This window comes from Myotis davidii, unplaced genomic scaffold, assembly GCF_000327345.1.
Source record: "Myotis davidii unplaced genomic scaffold, ASM32734v1 scaffold925, whole genome shotgun sequence".
NCBI lineage: Eukaryota > Metazoa > Chordata > Mammalia > Chiroptera > Vespertilionidae > Myotis > Myotis davidii.
In genome coordinates, this window is record NW_006296531.1 from 44176 (window position 1) to 55543 (window position 11368).

The 11368-nt window shown below is 45.0% G+C and overlaps 2 protein-coding genes across 2 annotated transcripts in view; both read left to right on the top strand.

Annotated features, from left to right (window-relative positions):
* DHX33 (DEAH-box helicase 33) overlaps nt 1-7318 on the top strand; it is an 18774-nt gene extending 11456 nt beyond the window's left edge. The window contains exons 9-12 of the mRNA XM_006771881.2: nt 1457-1584; nt 1976-2179; nt 4172-4258; nt 7007-7318. Of these exons, the coding sequence (XP_006771944.1) occupies nt 1457-1584; nt 1976-2179; nt 4172-4258; nt 7007-7315 (728 nt within the window). The 3' untranslated portion in view covers nt 7316-7318. The remainder of the gene's footprint in view (nt 1-1456; nt 1585-1975; nt 2180-4171; nt 4259-7006) is intronic.
* Nucleotides 7319-8486: 1168 nt separating this feature from the next.
* Nucleotides 8487-11368, top strand: part of C1QBP (complement component 1, q subcomponent binding protein) — a 7552-nt gene continuing 4670 nt past the window's right edge. The window contains exon 1 of the mRNA XM_015569212.1: nt 8487-8493. Coding sequence (XP_015424698.1) covers nt 8487-8493 — 7 coding nt within the window. The remainder of the gene's footprint in view (nt 8494-11368) is intronic.

Here is an 11368-nt window from a genome sequence, read left to right on the forward strand (position 1 = left end):
AGATACAATAAAAAGAGAAAGCAAAAAAAGAAGAAAAGCATTGTATTTTTCATTGCTAAATTTGTACACACAAAGGAAGACATATATGTAAGGTAGAAGGAGTAGTAAAACCAACACCCGTGCACCCCTTGCCAGCGCCCGTGAAGCCCCGTGCACCCTCTGGCCGCACTGGCTTCCCTCCCACTCCCTCAGGGAACCGCCTCCCACATTTTGTTCGCAGTCCCTTGCTTTTCTGCAATGTGTTATTCTGCAGGTGTGTGTCCCTAAGCAATGTGTTGTTTCTGTTTGCATGTTTCTGTGTCAGTTCCTCAGTAACCTTCCCTTTTCATTCATTCTGTTTTGTAAGGTTTGTGTTGATGCATTTTCACCACCAAATGCTATTGCATTCTATGAATAAAGCAAAATGCACTTAGTCATTCTCCCGTTGACTGAGACATTTGTGCATTCTTTGGGCACCTAATGTATTTTACAGATCGTTTCCTCTCAGTATGTATATATTTATTGCATCTTAGGAGAGCGTTTTATTCTTTAATGGGTAATGCATTCACATGGTTCAAAATGAAAAACCATAAAAGAGTGAGTAGTAAATAGTGGCCTTCTCAGCAGGGGCCCTGGTATTGATGTTGTGGAGTGTGTGCTTCTAGAGACACTGGTCCCTGTACATTGTGTGAGCATGTCTGTGGGGGAAATTCTTTTATATTTATTTATTTATTTGATATTTTTTCTTTGTGGGTGAAATTCTTAAGTGTATCATTGCTGGCTTTAAAATTTACATACATATTGCCAAATTGCAGACCATTTTTTCTTTTTTTTGGTAAGAGAACATTTATTGGGTAAATTACAGAGGTAGGAGGAGTACTTTCTACAAAAAGAAAGGGCTTAGGAAACAAATTGTAGAGGTGAAGGAAGGGCCCTTGGAGCTTGCGGGTGAGGGAGCAGTGATGGCCTTCCTGGGCAGAGAGGGGAAGGGAGAGGCACGCACGTGCTCCCGGGAGAGGGATTCTGCAGACCATTCTTTAAAAAGGGAATTGAGCCCTGGCCGGTTTGGCTAAGTGGTTAGAGCATCGGCCTGTGCACTGAAGGGTCCCAGGTTCGATTCTGGTCAAGGGTGCATGCCTCCATTGCAGGCTTGATCCCCAGCTGTGTGCAGGAGGCAACAATGGATGTGTCTCTCACGTTGATGTTTCCCTCCTTCTGTCTCTACCCTCCCTTCCACTTTGTCTAAAAAGCAATGGGAAAATATCCTTGGGTGAGGATTAACAAAAAAATAAATAAAATAAAAGGGAATTGAACTGAAGAAGTGGTGTCATTAACAGCTTTGAAAGTGTGTCCTGAGGACAGTGGTGGTGTGATCTCTGCTGTGGTTTGATCAGTTGTAAAGTTATCAGAAGCACTGAACTAGTTGTGACTTCTTTTTTGGATTTTTTGGCTCCTTTTTTTTATGTCTGTGTTTCAGATCACGTTCAGGCGGCCATCGCCCAGCTGGACCTGTTGGGTGCTCTGGAGCACAAGGATGAGCAGCTCACCCTGACTCCACTCGGAAGGAAGATGGCAGCGTTTCCCTTAGAGCCCAAATTTGCCAAAGTAAATGATGCCCTCTCTTCAGTCCCCTTTCTGTACATTACAGCTTAGCCATCCCAAAGCGGACTTCGAAACCCAGTGCTTCTAGATTAACCTTCACTTTTCTCCTAAATAATTGTCCACTCCCACTTATATCTAACACTGATTTACGTTCTACGTGGGCTTAGAACTCATTTTAAATCATGAGCCCTACCCACAAGGGATTTGGAATCCTTCAGGAAAGACAATCATTTGTTCTACAAACAGGTCAAGTAACATTAACACTCAGTCATGGTTTTAGAAACGCCTGCCCTTTAACCCCTTAGAAGGGGAACTATAAAAGCAGTGTACAGGAATACTGCATTCAGAGCCAGGAAGAATTTTGGTTAACGCAGTTTTCAATTTTGACTTGCAGACCATCCTCCTGTCCCCCAAATTCCACTGTACGGAGGAGATACTGACCATCGTCTCCCTGCTGTCCGTGGACAGCGTCCTCTACAACCCGCCCGCCCGGCGGGATGAAGTGCAGGGTGTCCGGAAGAAGTTCATCTCCAGCGAGGGCGATCACGTCACCCTGCTCAACATCTACCGGACCTTCAAAAACTTGGGTGGAAATAAGGTGCGCTCCGTCTCGTTCCTCTTCTCCAGTGATACCGCTTTTCGGGAATGTCGGCCTTCCTTTCTTGGCTGAAGCATCTAAAGAGCCACAAAAACAATGTCAGTTATCATTTCAGCAAGATCTTGTACAGGGACAGTACCAGGGAAGAAATGCGATTTCTGCCTTTCGCTCCCCTTGTGTTTAACTCATATTTAATGTGGACAAATTAGTTCAGTAGTTAGTGACCAGTTGCTTAGCTACAAAATGGGTTTTCCCCACCTGCCCCTGACTTTCTTCATAGTAGTTTTTGCTTGTATGATATTTCAGTTCCTGGGACCAAGGGAAAACGGGTCTATTATTTCACTTATCAGGATAATCAGTAATTGTGCCATGGTGTGCGTGCTTTAACTTGCTCTGCATTTTAATGCCGTCCCTGTGTAACCTCTGTCCTGAGGGTGGCGTGTGGCAGCATACCTTACCTCATATCTGAACATTGGATGCTACAGATGTTTGCAGCTTGTTTCCACGTGCAGCACCACTGTGACCGTCTGTGCAGGGGGAGTGTTTCTCTGGGTCCACACTCAGAAGCGGATCTGCTGGCGAGCACGTGGCTCCCCAAAGCTGTCAGCCCCTCTGCACTCCCCGCTAGTGATGTATGAGCTTCCTTTCCCACCATCCTCTCCGATGCTTAGTTGAAATGACTTTAATTTTTACCAAGTTGATGGATTAGAAATAGTATCTCAGCTGTTTCAATTACTTTGCCTTGATTCCTCAAGAGACTGAGAATCCTTATATGAGTTTATTGGTTATAAGTCATTTCTATTAAAAGTGAGTTGTCTGTTCATAGCCTTAGTCTATTTTCTACTGGACTGTTGGTCTTTTTCTTACTGATTTATAAAAGGTTCTTTTTTTAAAATGTTTTTATTTAGTGATTTTAGAGAGAAACATCGGTTTGTTGTTCCACTCATTTATGCATTCATTGGTTAGTTCTTATATGGTATGTGCCTTGACCAGGGATCAAACCCACAACCTTGGCATATCGGAACAATGTTCTAACCAACTGAACGACCTGGCTAGGGCCTGTATTTTTTGTTTATTTGTTTGTTTTTAAAAACATCCATGTGAGCCCTAACCGGTTTGGCTCAGTGGATAGAGCGTCGGCCTGCGGACTCAAGGGTCCCAGGTTCGATTCCGGTCAAGGGCATGTACCCTGGTTGCAGGCACATCCCCAGTGGGGAGTGTGCAGGAGGCAGCTGATGGATGTTTCTCTCTCATCGATGTTTCTAACTCTCTATCCCTCTCCCTTCCTCTCTGTAAAAAATCAATAAAATATATTTAAAAAAAAATCCATGTGAGAGAGACACATCAATTGGTTGCCTCCTACATGTGCACCAACCAGGGCCAGTGATTGAACTTGCAATCAAGGTACATGCCCTTGACCGGGAATTGAACCCAAGACCTTTCCTTCCCTGGGCCAATGCTCTAACCAGTGAGCAACTGGCCAGGGCTGTTGGTTTATTTTTAATATGTTTTTGTTTATTTTAGAGAGGAAGGGAGAGGAAGAGAGAGAGAAAATGATGAGAGAGAATCATTGATTGGCTGCCTCCTGCACACCCCCTACTGGGGATTGAGCCCACAATCCGAGCATATGCCCTTGACTGGAATTGAACCTGGAACCCTTCAGTCACAGGCTGATGCTCTATCCACTGAGCCAAACCAGCGAGGGCTCTTTTTGTTTTTTAATGTATTCTGGAGATACTTACCTTTATTGGGTGTAGTAGTGCAAACATCTCAGTCTGAAGCATTTTTCATAGTGACTTGACATAAAAAAATTATTTTGTTTTACTTTTGTTTAAATATTTTTTCTTATGGTTTATGCTTTTTGATATAAAGATATCTTTCTATATTTTTGGCAGCTAAAGTTTTCCCTCTAAATTCAACTATGTTCTAAAAATCATTTTATTTTCATTATAGAAATGAGAGGATTGAGGTATCTCTTTTTCTCCTGCTCAGGATTGGTGCAAAGAGAATTTTGTCAACAGCAAGAATATGATGCTAGTAGCTGAAGTCAGAGCCCAGCTGAGGGATATCTGCATAAAGGTATTCTTTCTTCCTGCTTGTCCTATGAGGGACTAAGCTATTACTTTTTTCTAGATAAAAAATTTTTAATTGTTTATAGCTAGTAATTACAAAAGAAACTCTTACTGTATGAAAATTTTTAAATAAGAAAGAAAGTGAAAATTATCCACAATTCCATCTCACCATTTTGATCTGTTTCCTCATAGTCTTGTTAAATGTTTTTTGCATACTTAGTTACATTTATATTCAACTTCTGTAAAAGTATTTTCCAATGTTATTAGAATTCATCATAAGATTATTTTAGTAGGAATATATTTATTCTTTTTAGATTACATAAGTAGTGCACAATTTTTACAAGTTGATACAATGCAGAAAATAGTGATATAAAATGCAGAAAGTTTCAGAGTCTCCCATAACTCTGCCTCTCTAGATAAACCTCTGTTAACAATCCTTTATCCTTCTAGAATTTTTTCCTGTGTGTGTGTATGTGTGTGTACATATACACATGGATACATATATATAACATTTTCTTCAGAACATAAATATGATACACACTTTGTTTTACAGCTTGCTTTTTTCCATTTGGTAGACGTTTTGAACACTTAGTGTGTCTGGGCTGTCTCTCAGTATTTTTTATGTCCATCTTACTCTTTTTAGTGACCTCATAGGTTTCCATTGTGTCCACTACATTTTATTTAACCAAGTCCAAGGGTGATTGTTTAGGTTATATCAGAATGACCATCCTCCGACATATGTGTTTGTGGCCTAGTGCGCATAGAATGAATGGTGAATTCATGCATAGTGACATTAGGTCTTGATAGTTATTGCCAAATTGTCTACCAGAAAGTTTTCTGTTAGCTTATATTCCTCTTAGAGTACATGATGTCTTAAAGTCCTGTGTATATTAATGATTATATGACACTGCATTTTACTCGGAGGTGGGGGTAGTTTTGTAAGTATCTCCTGTTGTTGAGCACAGGAAGTGCCCATGTGCTGTCGTAGACATCTCCGCTGACTGTCTTTGTGTGTCAGGCCTCTCTGGACAGCCCCAGTGCAGACTGCACGTTCCTAGGAGACTTGTGGCCTGTGCCCAGCCTGTGTCTGCTGCCAGCGGCCTGTTAACATTTAATGCTATTTCTTCTCAAAGTAGCCTATTGTGTTCTGAATTTTACACATTTTCCCAAACCCCTCTTGCACTTGAACATTTTGCCTGCCAGACCATCTCAGCCTCCTGAGTTTTCTGTGTATTCATGACAATAGAGGTGGTGCTTCTCTGTTCTGATGGAAGAAGCTTTAGTGACTGACCACGCCCTCTTTATACGCCGGACACTGGCCAAGGTCCCGGAGGTGTACAGCTGCACTGACACTAAGTTTCTCGAGGAACAATCTGGAGGGGCAATCTGACTTACATATAGGCATATATCTCCTGTGGGGAGCTGATGATAATTATAATTATAGAAATTGTTTATGAAGTACTTATTAAGGCACCATTCTAAGCACTTTTATGTGATACCTTGTTTGAAATCCCCACTTCACCCGCTGTAAGGTTGATTCTGTTATTATTCCCATTTCACCAATGATGAAACTAGAGCCCAAGGAAGTTAAGTCATATGCCCCAAGGCACAGGCCCAGTGAGTGTGGAGCTGGCAGCCGGAAGGAGAGACCAGTTAGCAGTGGGACTCTGGGCTTCCTGGAGGCGGTGATACTGAGCTACCTCCTAACAGATGAGGAGATAGTGTCTTCCTCAGGCCAGGATCAGCTGATTGCAAAGAACAAGACATCTTGAGCCACCTTAAAGGGGAAAAGGGGGGATAAAGAGGTACCTTTGGAATCTGGACAGGAAATAGTCCAACCCCAGTCCATACAGGGACTGGCATGAGGAACCAGAAAAGGCCACTGGGAGCAAGGGCAGCTTTCTGAGTCTGCTTGCCTCTTGTTTTGGTTGCTCTCTGCCTGCCTCCTTCCCCCTTTTCACCTTCCGCCTCTGTACAAGCGACTGCTTTCCCTGGCCTCCTCTTCAAAACCCTAACGGATTGCTCAGACTCCAAATGCCGGAAGAGAGAAGCTGGCCGGTGTGGTCAGGCAGTGCAAGCCACTGGCTGGTTCCGCTGTGGCCTGGGGTGTAAGGTGACGTGGCCCATCGGCAAGGGTGGGGAGCTGCAGACTGACTACCGCCACTGCCGCTGGGGAGCGGAGGGGTGCTCTGTCTCCCCGTGGTGCACGTGGGAAGGCCCCTGGGGAACGGGCCCGGAGGGAGGAGGCCGTTGAGGACCGCAGATGCTCAGGACAGCTCGCTCATTCACAGAGTCACAGTTGGAAGCCTGCATTGCTTTGCCAGGAGCAGTAGAGACAGTGAAGGTTTTCAGGGGTGAAGAATGACGAGCTGGTAGAGGAAGGTGGCTGGAGGCAGGAGAGGAGGTGGTCAGTCGAGGGAAAGGCCTCTCCTTGCCTCTCCTGGCCGGTGTTTCCATGGGCACAGGTGCTGGCTCACCAGGCCTGTCTGCCTGGCCCCTTACATGACCGTCTCCCTCCTGGCCCTTACTCGCCAGGCTGCGCTTTTCCTGTTTTCAGTTCACCCTCCTTCAGCGGCACCTCCTCCGCCCGGGCTGCTCTCTGAGGTGTTTGAGGAAACACCTCCCAATGGCAACTTCCACGCTGTTAGGCCTGCAGTGTGGGCTGCATTTTGGGTGCGGGTGTTCCGAATGCGATGCAATGTGAGCAGCGTGTATGTCTGGGGTCTTCTCCAATCCTCGCTTCCTCCTGACACAGATGTCCATGCCCATCCTGTCGTCCCGAGGAGACATGGAGACGGTCCGCCGCTGCCTGGCTCACAGCCTCTTCATGAGCACCGCCGAGCTCCAGCCAGACGGGACCTACGCCACCACAGACACGCACCAGCCGGTGGCCATCCACCCCTCGTCCGTCCTCTTCCACTGCAAGCCAGCCTGCGTGGTGTACACCGAGCTGCTCCACACCAACAAGTGCTACATGCGCGACCTCTGCGTGGTGGACGCCGAGTGGCTGTACGAGGCCGCCCCCGACTACTTCCGCCGGAAGCTGAGGGCCAGCAGGAGCTGAGCCACGGCCTGGGAGCAGGGGCACAGCCGTCCTCCCAGCCGACTGCCCGCTCGGCGCCTAAGAGGCAGCGGGTTTTAACCTACCAGACGTGCCCGACTTCCTGGAACTTACAAGTGTCTTCTTTAAACTCCTTAGGCCGAATGAATCATGTAGACGGGGGGATGCTATTTCTACCTTTGAAACATCAAAGTTGTGCTTCAGGTCCTTGCTGGGTGACTTTGGGTGACATAGTTAATTTCGGAGCCCCCGTTTCTTATATGCCAAAGGGAGCAATAATCCTTATAGGGTTGGGGTCATGAGGTTCGGGAAAATGAAAGATGAACATACAATGAATTGTTGGCTTCATCTTTCTGCTTTTTACATAATGTGAATTGAGTACCACAAGATCCCCAGTTCCCGAGACTAAGGGACTTTCTAGAAGGGACTGTGGGAGGGCACAGAGCTGTTGTCTTGGGTCTATTTTAATGTCTATCTGTACAGAGTATTTTTTTAATCCTCACCCAAGGATATATTTTCCACTGATCTTCAGAGAGTGGGAGGGGAGAGGCAGAGAGAGAAACATCGATGTGAGAGAAACAGATTGATTGGTTCCCTCCCGCACACACCCCAACCAGGTCAGGGATCAAGCCTGCAACCAAAGCCTGCACCCTTGACCAGAATCAAACCCGAGACCCTTCGGTCTGTGGGTCAGTGCACTAACCACTGAGCAACCCAGCCAGGGCTGTACAGAGTTTTTTGGGTTTTTTAAATATGTTTTTATTTATTTCAGAGAGGAACAAAGAGGGAGAGTGAGATAGAAACATCAATGATGAGAGCAAATCATTGATAGACTGCCTCCTGCATGCCCCACACTGGGGGGTCGAACCCAGGCATGTGCCCTGACTGGGAATCAGACCACGACCTCCTGGTTCATAGGTCAACGCTCAACCACTGAGCCATCCGGCTGGGCCAGCGTTTTCCAATAGAAAACATAAGAGGGAGGGGCCGGCCGCTCCTGCTGAGCCTCGTCCTCGGGGGTGGGCGCTTGCTGCCTCCACGAGGAGGGAGGGAGGCCTGCGGGCTGCTGAGCTGAGCATGTTCGTCCTTGTGCTTCTGTGGCCGACATCCTCGCCTGTCCTTCCAGGAGACGTGGGCGCCTCCTGGGTGAGGGTTGATTTGTATCTTCTGAATCATGTCAGGTATTCTGGCCCGGAGGGTGATGGCCCCAGCACACCAGCGGCTGTTCCTCTGTAATGGCACGCTTAAATATGTGAGCAGAAGGAACGACCCCAGGCTACATTTCAGCCGCTTCTCTTCTGGCAGGGCCACTGGTCCGAGAGCTGTGGTGGTGGAGGGAGAGACGAATGGTCCACGAGAACCAGGCAGCATTGGCTCGTCCCACTCACAACATCTGGCGGTTATATTCTAGCATCTTATTTATTTTACTTTTTTTCCTCCTTTGGGACCTGGGGACAACCTGGGTTTGTTACTTCCTAACAAAGTGGCCATCACTCTCTAACCCTTAGTGTCTACATTTCTCAGAGGGAATTGGTGGTTCTCCGCCGTCTCTTCCTGTTCTCTTCTTCTGAGAATAAAAGTCCTTCTTAGCTATTTAATTACCAAAAGTGACTGGATGTCTTGTCCCAGAAGCAGCCAATATTTAGCCCTTTTAATGTGCTTAATTGGTCTGAACACCTGTGCAGTATTTTGGTCATTACTTACAGTGAACCATGCAGTTTCGGTGCAAGGGCCCAAACTGAGAGACCCTGCAGGGGCAGCGGACGGTCTCTTCACTCTGGATCCAGCGGACTCCTCGAGACCAGCCTGCTGGAGCTCCCCGTGCCTGTCCCGTCTGTGATGTCTGCCTGTCAGGTCTGCTCGGGCTTCCAGCACACGCTGGGGCCCTGAAAAGTCCAGCTTTTATCTAGTGCTCGGGCACGTGAGACTTAATTGTTAGAAAAATTTACGTTTAGGCCAAATGGGATTTGGCAGATCCAGTATACCCTATCTCAGTGATTTCCAATCTTTTCCTTCTCGTGGCACACGTGGACTAATTACTAAAATTCTGCGGCACATCAAAAAATACATTTTTTTGCCAGCCTGACCCAAAAATTAGATATACTTTTGATTCATTCCCACTGGACAGCTATTGTGTTGGCTGTTGTCTTTTTTTGTTTGTTTGTTTTATAATCTAAGGGAAAAGAGGTCAGTGCCCCTAACTAAATAGGTATTGCAGCACACCGGTTGGAAATCGCTGCCCTATCTTATTGAATACTTAAGACTTTTAGCAGGCTCTTCCTCAGATTGACTTGTTTTTACTGTTGCTGACCTTCTGGAAAGTTTGTCAGAAGATTTTTAAAGTGTATTTTTCTTATTTATTAAATAGAAGTCTAGGATGTTTAGCCCAACTTGGTAAAAGAAAATGTATTTTTAACAAAAAAAATTCATCCTGTTGGTAAAAAATTTCAGGTGGGGTGATTTGTCATGTCCCTCCACAAATTCTTTCTCAGAATAATTGTGTACAACTTAAGTACCTAAAGAGTTTCTGGGAAATGTATACTGTTACTCTTTTCTGATCAGCAATAAGGGATAGATAGCTTCTAAGTAGCTTTAATGTTTCTGTACAGAAATATGTTAACCACTATAACATTCTGGTAGACTTTTAATACAGTAGTTTTTATTGGGCTTTTTAAAAAGTTAATTTTTAACATAGCTGCTCAGGGATTACATCAGATTGGAAAACCCATTCTGACCACATGTTCCTACAAAGAAGTAAATGGTTATTTATATTGAGCTGCAGGGGATAGTACATTTTAAACTTAAACTTTCTTAAGAAAGTTAAATGTTTCACAGTGATGTCGCAATGTGATCTTGAGCTACTCTTTTTCAATTGGTAAAATCTCTTTTCCTATCTGCGATCCATGTCTGGGTGAATCACCAGCTCCCATGAGCAGCTTCATGTAAGTAGGTGCACTCCAAGCAGATCGCATGCCTGCTGCTGGTGTTAATCTACTTGCAGTAATCGTGGTGTGTGGAACATCCACTACAAGGAAAGAACTGGTCCTTGTTAAAAACCCTTATTTAATGTTGCAGCTCTGCTGGTTGTAAAGAGATGCCAGAATGGAGATAAGTTTTTGCTCTGTGAGTAAAACTTTCTATTTAAATCCATTTACTCCAGCATCAAGAACTGCTTGGAACTGTGGCCAGGCATCTAAGATACCATTCCTTGAACATATATTGGAACACTGCACCTGTCTGGGGAAGCAAGGATTCAATTATGTTTTACTTGATCAGAACATAATTTGCAGAGGGAAAACACAGAAAAATCAAGTTGGTTCAGGTTGATGGTGTATTTAGAGAATCTGGTTTCATTCAAATAGATGTAGCTCTACCTAAATGTCAGTTCTTGTATTTAATGCTCAAATTTGCACATGACTATCAAATTCATTAAAAATGAATCTTGTACCTGATATGTGTGGCTTTCTTTGCTCTCTTTTTTCCTTATTACCGAATGCTATTTAGAATATATTAAGTATTAATCTTTTCCACGAATTCGGAAAGACTTACTTTCTTGGTACCTTATACATATATATCCTGTGTGTCCTGATAAACTAGGAACATCAGTTCTTAACCTAAATCTGATGTAAGCCATAGCTTCGTGCCCTAGAAAAATAATGTCCTATCAGAACCTGGGAGCAAGCTTGGAGGGACTGGTGAGGGAGGGTTGCAGGAATTAACTGGATCCTGCTATACAGGAGCAGCGGGCTGGTAGGCTGAGGGGAGGCAAACCAGCAGTGCCAGGACGTTTCTCCAGAGAGAAGAATGAAGTGGAGGGGTGGAGGGGAGAAGGGTGCACAGGCATGATTTCCTATCTGTTTCATGGGAGAGAGGACGAGATTTCAGGAAGGCATCTTACGGGAGAAGACCTCGAAGGCTGGTCTTTAGGCTGCTGGGAATGGCAAGAGTACATTCCACAGTAACAGAAAGCCGGTGTGCTTTATTGTTGTTATCCTCACCTGAGGATATTTTTCCCATCGATTTTTATTTTAAAAATATATTTCTATAGACTTCTAA